The 17,314-nt window shown below is 41.3% G+C and overlaps 1 protein-coding gene across 1 annotated transcript; it reads left to right on the top strand.

The window, feature by feature from the left end:
- The first annotated feature begins 2,998 nt into the window (after positions 1-2,998).
- RBM24 (RNA binding motif protein 24) lies at positions 2,999-15,819 on the top strand. The gene is made up of 4 exons (XM_036351223.1): positions 2,999-3,860; positions 4,987-5,110; positions 6,481-6,535; positions 13,675-15,819. Exons 1-4 carry the CDS (start codon positions 3,693-3,695, stop codon positions 14,036-14,038), a joined length of 711 nt encoding a protein of 236 aa, XP_036207116.1. The 5' UTR covers positions 2,999-3,692; the 3' UTR covers positions 14,039-15,819.
- The last annotated feature ends 1,495 nt before the right edge of the window (positions 15,820-17,314 follow it).

The following is a 17,314-nucleotide window of genomic DNA, read 5'->3' as shown; positions in this document are numbered from 1 at the left end:
TGATTAATTTAAGAGAAAGCAAGAAAATAGATAAATGAGTGTGAGACTCTGAGTTTGGTTCTGGCCTTTAATAGTCAGATTATGATTTTGAGCAAAGTGGACAATAACTTATTGTGACTAATAAAATAATATTGATCTTGCCATGGAATAGGAACCAAGGATTCAGAGCCATCCATGTGTACTAATTTGGATATGGCAAGCTTAAAACCTATTTATAACTTTTAAAGTATTTTATGGCTCTTTCTTTCCAAAGAAGCGCACATCATATTGCACAAGGTTTGTTAATATACAAGTGTTCTTCTCTGCCAAAAGCAGCTGAGAAAGCAAAAGGATTACCCAAGGATTGTTTTTCCAACCTGCCTTTGACTTTGTAATGGGTAATTGTACAGAAATATTTGGTACTTAATAACCTTGAAACTTTGAATTCAAAAAGATTTTATGGCTCTAAGGCTACATGGTCTGTTGGCTCAGGTTCATAAATCCTCCAAGAATGGATCTGGCCATTGTAACTGTACCCACCTTTGTGCTGATGTAAAACAATAATGCCTAGCCCTAGCACGGTGCCTGCCTGTGGGGGGCGCTGGATGGTTTATCAAGTTGAACTGGGTATGAATTATGGCTTCTATTTAAATTGGTTTGGAAGGAGACCTGACTTGGGATGGGAAACACACAATACAATACACCGTACAGATGATAAATTGTAGAATTGTGTACCTGAAACCTGTGTAATTTATTAACCAGTCACCTCCAATAAATACAACTAAAAAAAAAAGAACAAATTGGCTTGGAAAATAAGGAACCTCCATTCCTCTTAATTTATGTTTTCAGAGAACCACACAATACCAGATTATTAGCAATGCTTGCATTATCTCTGCAATTCAAAATCAGGGCTATCCGGGCACCATTTTATACAAAAGGAACAAAGTTTCACACAAAGCTATCAAATTTTGACTTTTCCATTGAAAGAATAAAAGCACGCCAGTCAGGGGTTATATGGGGAAGGGGGAGAGTGGCTACGTTTTCTCTGGGACTATGGCAGGGAAGCATCTAATTTCCAGAAGCCGAGTTTTTGACACAGGGATCCCAACCTGGGATCAGAATTTCCTTGTAGATCTCACCACTATACCTCGTGAACATCCAAGCCGCTGGCTGCACTCCCAGACACCCTCCTTCCTTGATGTTATCACAGTCCCCTCCCAGGTGGGCTCCCCATCCAGGCAGAAAGAGAGGTGAAACAGCCAAAGTCACTCTTCTCTTAAAGTCTTCTCTATAAGTACCAAGCTTCTCCTCACAAAAGAGTTTTTGCCTGAGCCTCATCTAAGTACAGTGATTCTTAAGTAACATTGCAAGATGGCTGTTAAATATTAAAAAACACGCCTCCTCTGTTTCACGGCCTACTTTGTTTTTCTGATTTTTAAAAATTATCTTTCATCATACGGGTACACACAGTCCCTTTTAAACCTGTGCTTTACTTAAGCAATGAAGACAGAGTGTTTACAATTTCACTTGCTGGCTCTCATATACCTGTAAAATGCTTTATTTTTCTTCAATTGGATTTTAAAAAAACATTTTCAAAAAAAATTTTAGATTTCTTATTTCTCCATTTCTCCCACTGAGAGTTCAAACTTAAAAAAAACACTGATGACACCTCCAAAGGCCAACTTCATGCCAAAGTCAGCAAGATGAAAAGCAGAATTTAACATTTTGTATAAGAATATTTACATTCCCGTTAACTTTTGCAATATATCTCATCCTCTTGGGCTGACTGCAGAGGTGCCCTGGGAAGAGAAACAGAAGTCTGTGCCTCTCTCATAAGTTAACATACTAAACTGCTTTAAAGGGAATAAATGGTGTGGCCTGGGTCAATTAATGTATGGACTTCAGTGACCACTCCTGGTGGAAACTACTTAAAAATTATATGGGTGAAAACATCCTGCTCTCATTAAATATCTTCGTCCAAACCTCAATATGACAATGATTTTTATGGCCTAATTGAATGTACTCTTAATAAAAAGAAATTGCAAAAAGCCGATATAAAAATTATATATGTATATATATATAAAATTATATATGTATATATATAAAATTATATATATATATAAATCACTAAATAGTGTATTTTCTACAAATGCTTTAAAGGTCTGCTGATAGAAACCAGCGGTTATGTAACAAGTCGATTTCAAAAGATTGCACCTTTTACGATTACATCCTGATAAAATAGTTGAGCTAAAGTCCCTAAATATTGTCACAATTCAAATAAAAGGAAATACATTAATTCTTTGCTGAGGGGGAGGGAGAGCAGAGACAATATATCATGAGAAAGCTGTACCAATCTTCCCCAAGAGTTAGGGAGGAAACACAAATTTGTCATTTTGGGGTACTAATGTATGATCCTCTGAAACAGAATGTGGTGCCTGATAAACTTAGGTGTCTACAGTTACTTAGCTTGGCTAGGCCCAGAGCAATTAGAGCTAATGTTCTCCCCAGCACACCTAAGCTTAGACCTTTTTTTTCTTTCTGGCTTTGCCTCGCTAGTTGTCCCCAGCACCAGCTCTTTGGGGTCAAGGAAGGTTGGGGGCCCTCCTTCTCACTCTCCAGACCGCAGGTAACCCAACTCGGGGTAAGGTTGCCCCAGTTCCATGGCCCTCCGCGCCAGGGGGGGCACTGGCCTCCCAGCGAACCTCCCCAGGCCTCGGGGCCCCCAGCTAGGCTGTCCAGGTCGCGGGCTCTGTCAATGAGGCCGAGCGCAAAGAGCTCGCGTTTTCGTTTTGGAAAAGCGACGCAGCTCCCTCCGCGGGCGCAGTCCCCGCGCCCTGGGTCCCAGCTGGGGCCGCAAGGGGTTCCTAGGACTTTGACGTGTGAGAGCCGGAGACCCTGAGAGCAAGGCCGCCTCCAGCCCTCCCCAGCCCCAACCCAGCTTCGGCTCCAGAGACCGAGCCCGGCGGCCCAGCGCCGCGCCGCGCCCGGAGAGAAGCAGCTGTTCCCAACAGCTGGGGGGCGGCGGCGCCGGGCGCCCCAGGTGCGGCCGCGGCCAATCGCAGGCGTCCGGCCCGCCCCCTCCCCAGCCGGGCGCCGACCCCCGGCCCGCGGGGGAAGGGAGCAGAAAGGGGGAGAGCCGTCCTCGCCACTTGTCTTCCAGCTTCCGCGGCGGCAGGGACGGAGCGTCTACCGCAGCCGAGCGGAGTCGCCCACCCCCGGCCCTACCGCCGCGCCCACCCACCCTCCTCCGCGCCCGGCCGCGCCGCCCGCCGACCCTACCCACGCCCCACCCGAGACACCTAATTGCTAAGCAAGAAAAATCTACCTCTACACGCACCCCGTTCTTCGCTGGAGGACCACCCTCTCTTGTCATTTTTTGGCCTCCCCGCCGGGTGAGTGGAAGCCGCCTGCACATTCTATTGAACCGGATCCTAACCCAGACGATCCGGAGAATTTGTACCGTGACCGGCAGGGGGGGCGGGAGGAGAGAGGCAAGTCAAGTCTCCGGGGCTGCTGGCGACTTCGGCAGCCGCGCGCCCGGCGCCCTCGGCCGCCCCCGGCCGCCCGCCCCCGCCGCGCCGCCGCCCTCGCCCCCGGACGCGCCCCCGGCCCCCGGCGGCCGCGAGAGGGTGCAGGAGACGCGGAGCCGGCGGAGGAGGCGCAGCCGCAGCCGCAGCCGCAGCCGGAGCCCGAGCCGCGGGGCGGGCGCGAAGATGCACACGACTCAGAAGGACACGACGTACACCAAGATCTTCGTCGGGGGGCTGCCCTACCACACCACCGACGCCAGCCTGCGCAAGTACTTCGAGGTTTTCGGCGAGATCGAGGAGGCGGTGGTCATCACCGACCGGCAGACGGGCAAGTCGCGGGGCTACGGATTTGTAAGTGGCGCGGACGCGGGTAGTGGGGGTCGGCTAGGAGCCCCGCGGGGAAACCGGGGCCCGCGGGGTGGGAGGAACCGAGTGGCGCTCAGCCAGGGTGATCGTTGTCGGGGGCTCGGCGAGACCGTGCGAAGCACCCCTCGGGCTTGAGCGGCGCTGCCCCTTCGTCCCGGCGGAGCTGTGGAGGGAGAGCTGGTCCTGGCTCCAGGGGTTCCGAGGAGACGGGGCGCGTCGCGGTGTCAGGGACTGGCGGGGCCCGAGTGGAAGGAGAAAACTGTAACGACTGCGGGATCGGGGATCGGGGATCGGGGATGGGGATGAGGGATCGGGGAGGGTTGGGAGGGAGGGGCTGCGACCCCACGGCATTGCGCTCCGGGGCTGGAGGCCGGTCGGGCAGCGCGCTGTTGCTTTGTAAAAATGCGTGTGTCTTCTGGCGTTCCGGCTGGGGCCCGGAGGCGACACCCCAGGAGGTCTGGGGCTCTTCTCCCTCCAGCCCCCACCCTTTTTCTTTTAACTGCAAAGATGGGTTCTTTAAATATATGATCGTATGGCTCTTTGCAGAACTGAAATAGAGCATGTTAAGCTTCCTGGAGATTGACGCGTGTAGATTCAGCTGCTCAGGAGCAGGGAGCTCCCGAGCAGGACAATAGCTATTGTCGTTGGGGAGTGTTTGCTGGGTAGTTGGGAGCACAGGCGGATGTGAGGTTGGACTTCTTTTTTAAAGCAAACAGTGCCTCAGGTCCGGTGGAGACCTGGGGTCTTTGAGGGCGGGGTGAAGAGGACTTAGAGAGGAATTCTAAGTCAGAATTCAGGCTTCCAAATTTTTGCTAGGCCCTGCTAGCACCCTTAAGACTTTGGAGTGTGTGTGTGTGTGTGTGTGTGTGTGTGTGTGTGGTCGGGGTGGTGGGGGTGGTATTTCTTCCTTTCTGTTTTCTTTCCTTTTCTTTTTGGACGGGGGATCAAGGATTAAGTTCCAGTGAGAAAAATAAAAAAGAAAGAAAAAGTTTAAGACACCCCTCCCCCCCCCCTTAGTTTTATCATGAATGATATTTCCAGTGCGATTCTGGTTTCCTTCAAGGGTTGATTTAGAGCTTTGTATGTATGTCTGTGTGTGTATGTTGCTAAGGTCACCATGGCTGACCGGGCTGCTGCGGAAAGAGCCTGCAAGGATCCCAACCCCATAATTGATGGCAGGAAGGCCAATGTGAACCTGGCATACTTGGGAGCAAAACCAAGGATCATGCAACCAGGTGAGAAACAGGGGTCCCTTTGTACCTCCCCTCCCCACTAGAGATGCCCACTACCGCATAGCATGAATCCTCGATTTAGAACATTGGTAGATGTATTCAGTAAAGTTAAACCATGCCTGGTGATTGTGCCAAGGCATTAAAGATAAATAAAGGAGAGTTGTAACCACTCCTTTTAGGACTTGAAATATACCTGTGTACAAAAATAGATCTTGGGGGACTGGACAGTTTTTTGCACACGAGGCTTGGACATGACTCACCTGTTTTCTGTGGTCAGAGTCCACTCTCCATTTTTGAGTTTTTAGACACTTGTAGATAACTCAGATGTGGATTATATGGGCCAAACTTGTCAGTTCTAGCTGGTTGTACTTCCTAACGCAACATTAGGAATGTCTCTCCTTTTACCACCAGTTGCCTGGGCCCAAAGCAGGCACTCAGACTTGAACACTGACCCAAGAAAAGCATAGGGGTGCAGGTGGAGGTGTCTGGATGATAAATGTTTAACATAAAGTCACAGGATATTAGTAATTAAAATAGATTTCACATACTCCAGTTACCCTCATGTTACAGGTGAAAAAACTGAGAAACTGATAGCGATGAGAAATGATTTACTCCAAAGTCACGTAGCTATTAACCGCCAAGAGGGAGCATGGTTTTGTCTATGTGAAAACATGACCTTCTGCATTTATAACACTGCCCTCTGCATGAGCACAAATAATTGAGAGTTGACTGTTGAACAGATGTAATCTTTTCTCGAAATTTTGGAGATTGACCCTTCCATCCAAACAGATTTACTAGGAAACTAGGTTGTCAAGAAAGTGTGTGCATGAGCAACTATCTATGAACATTAAAAAACATGTATTTGTCTAACACATTGAGTGTAGATACTATCCAGAGAAGAAGGAAAGGAGAGTTTGTTTTGGTGAATTTTTATACTATAATCTGTAGAAGCCATAATCTTCCCAAGCATTGTTCAAAGCATTCCAGAGTGCTCCAAATTACCAAGAATTTTTATAGATCATTATTCAGAATCATAGGAATATTTGTGCATGTAACTTCATTATCAGGTCCTATTGTTGCTTTTATTCCATGAGAATTTTTCCCTGAACTAATTTTCTAAGGTCTTATTCTATGTCAACTAAACTTTGCAGATAATTTTTAGTTTCCACTTGTAGCCTATTAAAATTTTTATTTGGATCAGCAATAGCATTAATAAAACTGTCTTTTAAATATATATCTAATATTTTCTCTAAAGTATTAAGAGGATGGTTATCTTTTCTAAGATAAATGAAAGTTGTGATTGCTCTTTATATGTAGGAGTTATAAGTGTCTAACCATGCACAAATAGAGAATGTGATATGTTTTGTTGTTAGGTTTTGCCTTTGGTGTTCAACAACTTCATCCAGCCCTTATACAAAGACCTTTTGGGTAAGTCAATTAACAGGCCCTCCTAACTTTCAACTGCTATCATTTGTTAACCTGCTTCTTATATACAGACAAGACCATCAGGCCACAGAATGTTCCTGATTATACATATTTATATATGTTTGTGTATTCTTAATGCTGATAACATAAATATTTTTAGATGAGTCAAGTTATCTGGCCATGTATGCAGCCTCCAAACCAGACAAATTTTGAGCTTATGATTAACAAAACAAAACAAAAATACCAGGTATGACTTGTGTACAAGACCGTTGTGTCCCAGCACCATTACTACTGTTCAACTTGACTCAATTTTATTTATCTCTTTCTAACCTGACAGGGCTCGTATACAGTTAAGCTAACTGATCAGAAGGATACCATGATAAGAGGTGGAATAGTTCTGTTTGGAATTAAACTGTAACCAGTAGACTCAGACACACAAGCTCAGATGGTGATTAACGATGCATGGATGTTGGTGTTGTTGTTTTACTTTTCACAATAGTCAATAGACCTCCGTGTGCTTTATTTTATTTATTACAGTAATGAAGTGGTGTTGATAGCTAAACTGTGTGCTTTTTACTTAATTGAAAAGAGCTGTAGTGAAAGTGTTTTCTTTTCCTCGGGGAAGGGGCTCTTTGTGTTTTGGTTTTGGTGGTGGTGTTGAGGAGTGTTGACTTTTGACTTTGCCATGGGAAGCAAAGGGCCTCTTTTTTTTTTCTTGCTTTTAAGCTATAGCCTGTGACTTCCATTTAACCATACTTTTGTAGTGAGTGCTAAATCGTGTGATTTCCCTCTGTAAGAATACAGATACATTGCTTGCATGTCCTACGTTTCTGTTTTACCGGGGAGTTTTCTGGGAATGGGGCTCTTTCTTTTGCAATGTGTATCCACTTTTAGGCCTTCTAATGAAAGGTTCAGCGACTCTCATCAGATTTGTTAACACTAGTCAAGTTTTTCAGTAGAGCAGCACTAACTTTCACCTTTCAGCCCTAACTCAGGTGAATAGCCTGCTCATATTTGTGTTATCTCTGGGTTTTATCTCTGGGCTTTCCTCACTTGCGCTCCCTTATTTTCTTTTCATTCAGACATGATATGGGTGGGAGATCCCCTAACACCTAAATTTATTCTGAACACTTAGAGTCTGTTTGGCTGTATTCTACATGATCAGTATTGCTGTAACTCTAATGTCAGAGATTTAAACTTCTTTTCAAATATTTTAACTTTATCCTCAGCAACACCTTAGCTTAACACCTAAACACCTATATGTGTATGTAGCGTGGAAGGCTAGATTCTGCTTAGATAGATATCTACCTTATGTGTCTCTAAGAATAGACCCCCCAAAAAGTAATAATTTTTTGAAGAGTCAATTTATATCTTTCATGAATACCTTCTTATAACCCTCCCTGTAACATATCAATACCTCACCCTTACTGGCAACTGTTACTTTTTTTAAACTGTGGAAGAGTCTTCTGTCCAATATCATTAAAAAGGACCTTCATATCCATAGCTCTTTACCAATGCCCCATCCAAACCATCCTGGATACTGACAATAATTAGTAGGTTTATTGGTTCAACTGCTTGTGTGAGCCCCTCCCCCATCATTGGTCTAGACCAGCGGTTCTCAACCTGTGGGTCGCGACCCCTTTCACAGGGGTCGCCTAAGACCATCGGAAAACACGTATATAATTACATATTGTTTTGTGATTAATCACTATGCTTTAATTATGTTCAATTTGTAACAATGAAAATACATCCTGCATATCAGATATTTACATTATGATTCATAACAGTAGCAAAATTACAGTTATGAAGTAGCAACAAAAATAATTTTATGGTTGGGGGTCACCACAACATGAGGAACTGTATTAAAGGGTCACGGCATTAGGAAGGTTGAGAACTACTGGTCTAGACTATGTTGAAGGAGGGATTGGGAAGGAAAACATACATCTTAGGAAGTGATGGTGAACTTAGTCATGATCTCACACTAATAATCTTGAAACAGTTATACAACGGAATTGATCAACATGTATTAGTATGTGTTTATTTTTCTCTGTGCTAAGGGTGGTATGAAATAAGGACATTGCACTTTAGTTTGAGAACTCAAACAAACCAATCAGAAACTTGGTTGCTAAGATACTTGGTATTGTTTTCAGTACAAAAGGAATTCAGAATAGCAAGAAAATAGGTGATTGGAGGAGTTGAACTAGGCTTTGTGGGGACTTGAACTAGAACTAGACTTGAACCAATAGCTATATCCTAGACAGGTAAAAGGAAGAATGGACATGTCTCAAAGGTATAGGATGAGGTGAGCATAAGCAAAGGCACAGAGAAAAGGCTCAGCATGAAGAATGTTTATGGAGGGTCTTGAGAACTAGCCATAGAAATCTAGACTGGTTGTCAGAGTCCTTCTAGTTCTTCAAGAAAGCAGCATGAGGCATCTAGGAGCAACCAGAGTGAATTGTGTCACCTGGAAGTTTGAGATCAAGCATGTTTTGATAGTAACCTTTTGTTTTTCATCTCTTTTAATATTAGCTGTCTTTTATAAAGGATGGTGATTATTACTGTTTGCATAAATTGTTTGAACTTGAGATTCTTATTAAAAATAGATAGCATTCCAGATGAACCAAGCCAGCCTTCTCTTTCTTTTTTAAGGGGTTCTCAACACTGCTCTGAGTCCCAGAGTCTGTACCTAACAAATCACACCTGGTCATCCTGAATTCTATTTGAATGCTACACATTCTTATTTTAGGCCTGGAAAGAAGCTTGCAAATTTCTTATTTTATTTGACTTATTTGAAGTTCTAGTAACTGAACTATTTCTTCCTAATTGTAGTTCTTAAATGGCCCCCAAATTACTCTGGGCCTTTAAAGTGAAAACTTTGGCCTAAAGAATTTCTGATGTAACACAGTGGGTACATGTATAGAAATTTGTGAATTTTCTGAACAATATATTATGAATATTTTATGTTTGAAAGAAGCATTTTCTTATTGAAACCTTGGAGAAGAGAGAATGCAGATCTATGAGCAGAAATGTCTAGGCTAGTTCAGTCAGGCTGAAATATACTTAAACATTTATTCAATATACCTCTAAGTGCTAAGTTTTAGGCTAGTTGTGTTAACACCATACTGGGTATTATATTGTCCACTAAAAGGGGCACGAGGGACGATAACTAACGTTAACTGAACATCTGCTACATGCCTAGTACTGATAAGGGATTTAAATAAATTATATAATTTAATTCTCACATTATTTGATGAAGGCACTGTTAATGTCCTTCCCATTGGGTGATAAAACTGAGATAAAGAGAGGTGAATTAACTTACCAGGGCTAGCAAGTGGTAGAGTCTGACTCTAGGTTCATAATCATGGTTTTCCCTACCTTTCAAAAGCCATGTTCTTCTGTATCAAGTTGTAGACAATAAGATCCAACTTTATTCTCTCTTGTAATCTAGTAAGAAAACTTACATGCACCCATAATGGCTGTTCCTGCATCTTCAGATAAGGGAGAGAGACATCAGGTTGGTGGGATCCAGAAAGGAGGTAGAAGTTGACCTAGATTTTAAAGGGTGGTGGATGATAAGGAACTCTTATTGAGTACTTAGCTATCTTCATCATTGTAGGCTCTTTACATAATTTTATTTAATGCACAGCAATTTGAGTTGGAACTATTGGGTTTATTTCACATATAGTAAATATATGAGATTAAAAGGTTGAAGTGAATTCCTGAAGACTCTACACCAGCAGTTCTCAACCTGTGGGTCACGACCCCTTTGGGGGTCGAACAACCCTTTCACAGGGGTCGCCTAAGACCATCAGAAAACACATATATAATTACATATTGTTTTTGTGATTATTCACTATGCTTTAATTACATTCAATTTGTAACAATGAAAATACATCCTGCATATCAGATATTTACATTATGATTCATAACAGTAGCAAAATTACAGTTATGAAGTAGCAACGAAAATAATTTTATGGTTGGGGGTCACCACAACATGAGAAACTGTATTAAAGGGTCGCGGCATTAGGAAGGTTTAGAACCACTGCTCTACACGGAGTGAGTGTAGGAGCTAGGGCAGGTCGGATTTGGATTTCAACCAGTAGAGAGGATTTCAACCCTTAGAGTGAGGATTGGCATCGCTGGCAAAAGGATGGCATGAACAAAGGTGAGGACCTAGGAATGTGTGGTATCGCGCGGAAACATTGAGGAGCCCAGCTGATTTGGGTTAAGGGAAAGGTAGAAAGTAATCCTGAGAGAAGTATGTTGGAGCCAGAATTATTAAAGGTCTAGCATACCAAAGTTTAAGAAATTTGTGCTTAGGAATGATGTGAGGGGCCATAGATTACTAGAGCAAGCAAATGAGATGAAGACTTTGTAGTTTTGTGATAGATTGGAAGAGGAAACCAATTGGGATGTCAAAGGTCACAGAGGGACCTGAAGAGATAGGAAGAAAAGGAAAGCATAGTAAAATTTCTTTCAAAGTTGCCCGAAGTATCTGCTATGTTCTCATGCTTTTGTAACTGCTAGGTTTGTACATTCTATGATTAGTTGAGGGAAAGTATGTTGATAGATATTTAGTAGGAGGGAGATTCTCAAATTGCCTTACTGGGTTCCCTAGACCATGAAAAGAACTCGTAATACAGGGATTTTTTTCAGAAGTCTCACCTTATGTTTTAGTCCATTTCTGCCTTCCTTCCTGAACTCAGATATTTTAGACTCTACATTGTCTTCTGGATTCTCCTTTCTCTGAGTCTTAAAGGACTCCAGGATTTCATTTGTCTTCCAAACATCTTCCTAACCCATACGAGACTTCATGTAGGATTCTGACATTCCAAGGAACTTTGTACTCTCATAAGTACATTATCAAATAAAAACTAGTAATGTAAAATAAATGTAGAGACAAGAGTCTTATAAGCAACCCTGCTTATCTTTTAATGCATTCGTCATACCGATGCACACACACAATTTTCTCCTCCTTGCTGTAGGATAAAGTTATTTTCAGTTAACACCTTTATTTGAAGATACAAACCTAGCAACCATCATGTTATGTTGTCTTTAAAACTTTGGGAGTCCAGGGGTTAATGTTTCCATATCAGTGAGCTTCATACTGGCTGGCCTTTGCAGCTGATAGATGTTTTACTTTGGCCTTATAAAGACATTTTACCCACTGGAAACCCTTGTCGCATGACAGGATCAAAAATAGCCCGGCTGCAGCCCCTGCTGTCCATCACCACATGTAAACTGGCATGAGTGTAGGCTCTCTTAGCCGTGTCCACACATTGGCGGCCTCCAGGGACAGTGTTTTATAAAGCCACACCTGTCGCTGTGAAGGAACCAATCACCTGACCTACAGAGGCGTTTTAAGTGTGTGCATGACCATGCGTCTGGTTTCTGACAAGCAATTCAGCACATCGCTGAGTGTCCTGAAAAACCCTTGATGACGTGGTTTCCCCTGGCACTGGGAAAGATCTACAAGTCTAGTAAATTTGAGTGTATTTTTATCATTGGGGTCAAAGTTCAGTACCCTCTGTGATAAATTCATCTTTTCCATGGATGTTCGTTAATGAGTGTTTTCAGTAAAACTCTGAAAAGGCAAAGAAAAATCTGTTTTTGAACATCTACACATGAATTTTTCTGTTTTGAGTTCTTTAAAATTTGAAGATTGTTATTTGTACTTCTTATAAGTTGGCTTTGCCAGCAACCAGATGGCATTATAGTGTCATATTTTTAGAAACATTAAGGGGTTTTGTTGGAGATTATTTTAAAGAAAGATGAAATAAACCAGATGTTCATGGTAGTATTTTAAATGGACAGTAATGAATCCCAAGAGTGAGAACTGAGATGCATGGGTTTTTAGGAATACCTCTTGTGATTTAATTTTTTTAATGAATGTTTAAGTAAATTCATTGGAGTGTGTTATGTATGTGATCTCTGAATGTATAATTTTAAAAGGCATTTGTTTGTGTTTCACTTTCTTGAACTTTTGCAGGATAATATATAACAGTAGAATTGATTCATATAAAATATCTACTTACAGGCAGAATTAAAGCAGATATGCTAATAAATCTATTTCTGTTGATTTGGAGGATAAAACAAGAATTAGTACATATGCAAAAAAAATGTTTCCTTACTCTATTGTGTAAACCTTTTAAGTTTTATTAATTTTGGAAATATTCAGTTGTATTTCCCTGTCCCTGCCTTTTCCCTCAACCTCATCATTTCCCCAAAATCCCTTCTGTCTGTCTTGCATAGAGATAAACAAGCTGGCTGACCTTCAGTTGCCTGATAGTCAAACAGGTTTGATTGACCCTTGTGTCCTTATGAATTTTATGGAGAGAAAGAAAGAAAGAAAGACAAAAGCGTGCTGCACCTCTCTTTCAGATCACTGCCCTGAATGTTAATAGCATTTCTGTAGCTTACCACAACAGCCTCTTGTGATAGAGTGAGCTGCACTACAGTTCGTTTGAGAAGTGTGATTCTGCTGTGTTTACCACACCTGTGAACTTTTAAACTCTTTTTTTATTTTGTCGCCTGCTTCTTTTTTATTATTATTTTTAATAAGGGTGACTGAGGTTGCAGAGAGATTAATGTGTGCTGAGTCTGCATAGCAATTTGAAGTAGGGTTGCCATGATAATAAACATACAGATTTTGTTGAAATTTTTGTTTTGACAAACCAGCCATCACCCCCTGGGAACTGAATGGTCATGGATCACCTTTTGAGTGCTGTGTTCACAGCTCAGAATTTTTCTATTTGTCAAACGGTTTTGTTTTGTGAACTCGTTACAATTTTCTCAAGTCTTAATCCATTAAGCATTTATTAAATACCTCTTATTTGCATAGCCCTCATGAACCTTGATTTATTTTCCAAACTTTTGCTAAATGATATTTATTGGATCTAAATGATTATAAACAAAACTGTTAGCAGAGAGGGTATCATCATATTTTGATAGCTGAATTCCTTTGGGGGCCCTCCCTGACTTTGGCTACCGCCAGAGGACTTTCACGGACCCCTGGAAAGCAGATATTGTGGCAACCCTATGCTCATAATAACCACTAAATTTGAGTTTGTCGTCTTTCTGAGCAAGCAGTGCTACAGATAGGGGGCAACTACTGCCTGACTTTGTTTTCCATTTCTCAACAGGATACCTGCCCACTATGTGTATCCACAGGCTTTTGTGCAGCCTGGAGTGGTCATTCCACACGTCCAGCCGACTGCAGCTGCTGCCTCCACCACACCTTACATTGATTACACTGGAGCTGCGTATGCACAATACTCTGCCGCAGCTGCTGCTGCCGCCGCCGCCGCCGCCTATGACCAGTACCCCTACGCAGCCTCTCCAGCTGCTGCAGGATACGTCACCGCCGGGGGCTACGGCTACGCTGTGCAGCAGCCAATCACCGCCGCGGCACCTGGGACAGCTGCCGCCGCTGCTGCAGCAGCTGCCGCCGCTGCAGCGTTTGGCCAGTATCAGCCTCAGCAGCTGCAAACAGACCGAATGCAATAGACCAGCCATCTGATCAAAGTTGAATTGTTTTCTCTTTCCCTCCCAATTTCCCAATTTTTAGTAGCTAATAAGAGTTAACATTAACAGCTTTAAAAAAAAAAAAAAAGCTATGCTTTGTGAAGCAGAATTATTGTTATTTTTATACTCCAGTAGTGTTCTAGATGAGAAGGAGGTGAGAGAGAGGGGAGTGGGCGCAGTTTTGGAAACCAATCCCAAAGAGCCTGAGGAAATGAAAGGCCGCTAGGAAAGGATGGCGGAAGTAACAATGGAACTTCACTTTTATAATGGGATTTTTATTTTTGCTCTTTTTATAGTATCAGGGAAGCAAACTGCCTTTTACAAGTTAGAAAATGCTATTTGAATCTTGTTGAACCAGGGAATACAGAGTGAGCAATACATAGCTTGAATTTCATTTAAAAGCAGATTTTTTTTTTTTTTAGAAAAACAAAATGGTGAAAGCACTGATTGTCATTTTTAAGTTGCTATGGCCTATAGAACTTTTTCAAGTAAGAAGGTAATGTTCTTACTCTCTCAAAAATGGGCATCGAACAATCAATCTAGGAGCGTGGCAGTGGGTAAAATGGTGGACAGGCACCAAAGCTATTTTCTCATCTATCCTGTGGATGAGTGGGACTGTGGAACAAGTGATGTGGAATTAATGGGTGCAACAGCTGTACAGACAATCAATAACACGCACAGTTCTGGAAAGAACACATCACTTGTGCTTGTTTGATGAGCTTGTCACATTCTAATCCCTCTCCCCATCCTGTTTCAATTTTGGGAAACTTGTATCTGCTGGTGTCAGCAATTCTGATTCTGAAATAGGATCAGGCTTTTACTACAACAGCCTTCTCTTTCTATTTATTGTGTCGACTCGTGGCTTATGATTAAAGGCAGGCAAAGTTTGCAGACTCTAAACCCTTAAGAATTGTCTTAAGGGCATTTATTTTTTTTTCCCTTTTTGAATAATTTTACACTTTTTAGTATCTATTTCAGAGTCCTATTTAAAACTATTTATTAGTGAATACAGTACATGAGACAACAAAGTTACTGAGATTACAGTTCTTCAGAGGTAATGATAATGTGGTTTATACTGTGCCTTAATAGTAATGCTATTTAAGATAATTTATTTTTAAGTTTTACTATGCTGCACTCTAAAGGAAGGAACTTTAGATGTGACACTGTAAAATTATGTATTCATCTCATGGCATAAATTATTTAGTAGGTCTAGATGTAGCATATTAAATATTAACCTATTCAGCTAAAGATGTTGACTTGGATTTATTTAAATTCATATGTGCACTGTATAAGAGAGTACTCTTACATGAACACATTTTAGTTTTTAGGTTTTAACAAACAGGCTATATTGCTAGTTTCATGCTTCCTTCTCTAATTTTTGCTAGTGTAGATCTCATTTATTGGTACTTCATTAATTTAACACTATTCTCATGTAGTTTATGTAGTTTTTAAATGCTGCTTTACATTTTTCTTCTGAAACTGCAATACTTGCAATTTTTATTCTTAAGCTAAATTGAATACTATTTTACACTGTATTGGATTTTTATACTTGAACAATTTCATACAAGGGAAGACAGGTTAGCATTTTTATGGACTTTCTCCATTACCACTGGATTTACTTTAAGTATTCCCATTCTAGACAGTGTTATGTAATGTAGACATGACTCTCCTGTGCAGATTATTTATTCATTATGTACATTGCTTTATAACATTTCAGATCTTCTCATCTATTCACTTGTATTAAATATAATTTTTAAAAACTCCTGTTGCATTGATTGTTTCTAATTTTGTCATAAAAGTAGAATGATTTCTCCTTTTAATTAGAATTAATGGCCATGATTTACATGTAACAATTTCAGTGAACAGAAAGCTTCCTGGACACCCCATTTTTATACCTTCTAAGTAAATTTTATTAACTCATTTATTTACTTTATATGTAGCAAATGACATAAGGTCCTTCCCCAATAGTAAACTCACAAACACTATTCATGTCCCTGCTACTTGGTTAACTGAAGATTGCTGAGTGGGCTGTAGAGGGAGCACAGTGATGCTGGGAGCAGGGAAACTGAGGTTTGGCACTAGGTTGTACCACTTTCTAACAATGTGAATGAAACAAGTTGCTTTTCTTTTTTTAAATTGATTGATTGATTTTTTAAATTTAAATTCTTTATTGTTTAAAGTATTATATATGTCTCCTTTTTCCCCCATTAACCTCTCCCCAGCCTCTCCCACCCCCAGCCCCCAGCACATGCCCTCACCCCCCTACTGTCTGTGTCCATTGGTTATGCTTATATTCATGCATACAAGTCCTTTGGTGATTGATTAAATTTTTTAGAGAGGGAGAAAGGGAGAGAGAGAGAGAGAGAGAGAGAGAGAGAGAGAGAGAGAGTTGTTGTTCCACTTATTTCTGCATTCATTGGTTGATTCTTGTATGTGACCTGATGGGGAATCTAAACTGCAACCGTGGAGTATTGAGATGACACTCTAACCAACTGACCTACCCAGCCAGAGTGGAACAAGTTGTTTTTTGTAATTTGTTCTTTGGATGAGGTTTTTATTTATTTCTTATCTATAATATTGGGAGTAATACCTGTCTCACATGGTTATTTGAATATTAAATAGATTATATCAACTACAAGTTCCAGAAGGCTGTTTGAGAAGCGATATGTTCGGAAACCAAATCATTTTCCCCCCATTAGAAATAATGTAAATTGAATTAATCTATTCCAGACCCCCAAATGATTCCCTGTTTTAACCTCTCTCAGTTGCCTGATGGTTGTTTCATGAGCATTTTTACACCCTTAGCAACAACAGCACTCTTGATGGCCTCTTTATGTTTTAAAATTGTGCTAATCATCAATTTCACCATGCCATACTTGGTAGCCGTATCAGACATGTGAACACCTCTATCATATTTTGCATTTATTTCTTTTTAAGCTCCATCATTGTTCTCACAACTTTCCTTTTCACTTTGCTGATATCACTAACCTTCTTAGGATCCATGGTGACTTACTGTACATAATTTAATAATAATAAGCAGAAACAAAAGCAATAAAACACGAATATTCACAGCACAATTTCCTGAGATATTAACAAATGAGATTTAGCAGTAAAATGACTCATACTCACACATTCTTTTGTCACCTGAGAGATGCGTGACTGGTCATACAGGTATCAGCATAAAAAGGGTGTTGCATCAAGAACCAAAGTTTTGCTTGACAACCAAGATATATTTTTCTGTGAACAACTTGGTCAAGA

This window comes from Myotis myotis, unplaced genomic scaffold, assembly GCF_014108235.1.
Source record: "Myotis myotis isolate mMyoMyo1 unplaced genomic scaffold, mMyoMyo1.p scaffold_m19_p_2, whole genome shotgun sequence".
NCBI lineage: Eukaryota > Metazoa > Chordata > Mammalia > Chiroptera > Vespertilionidae > Myotis > Myotis myotis.
The sequence above is the reverse complement of the archived record's forward strand: the minus strand, read 5'-3'. Positions and strand labels throughout refer to the sequence as shown.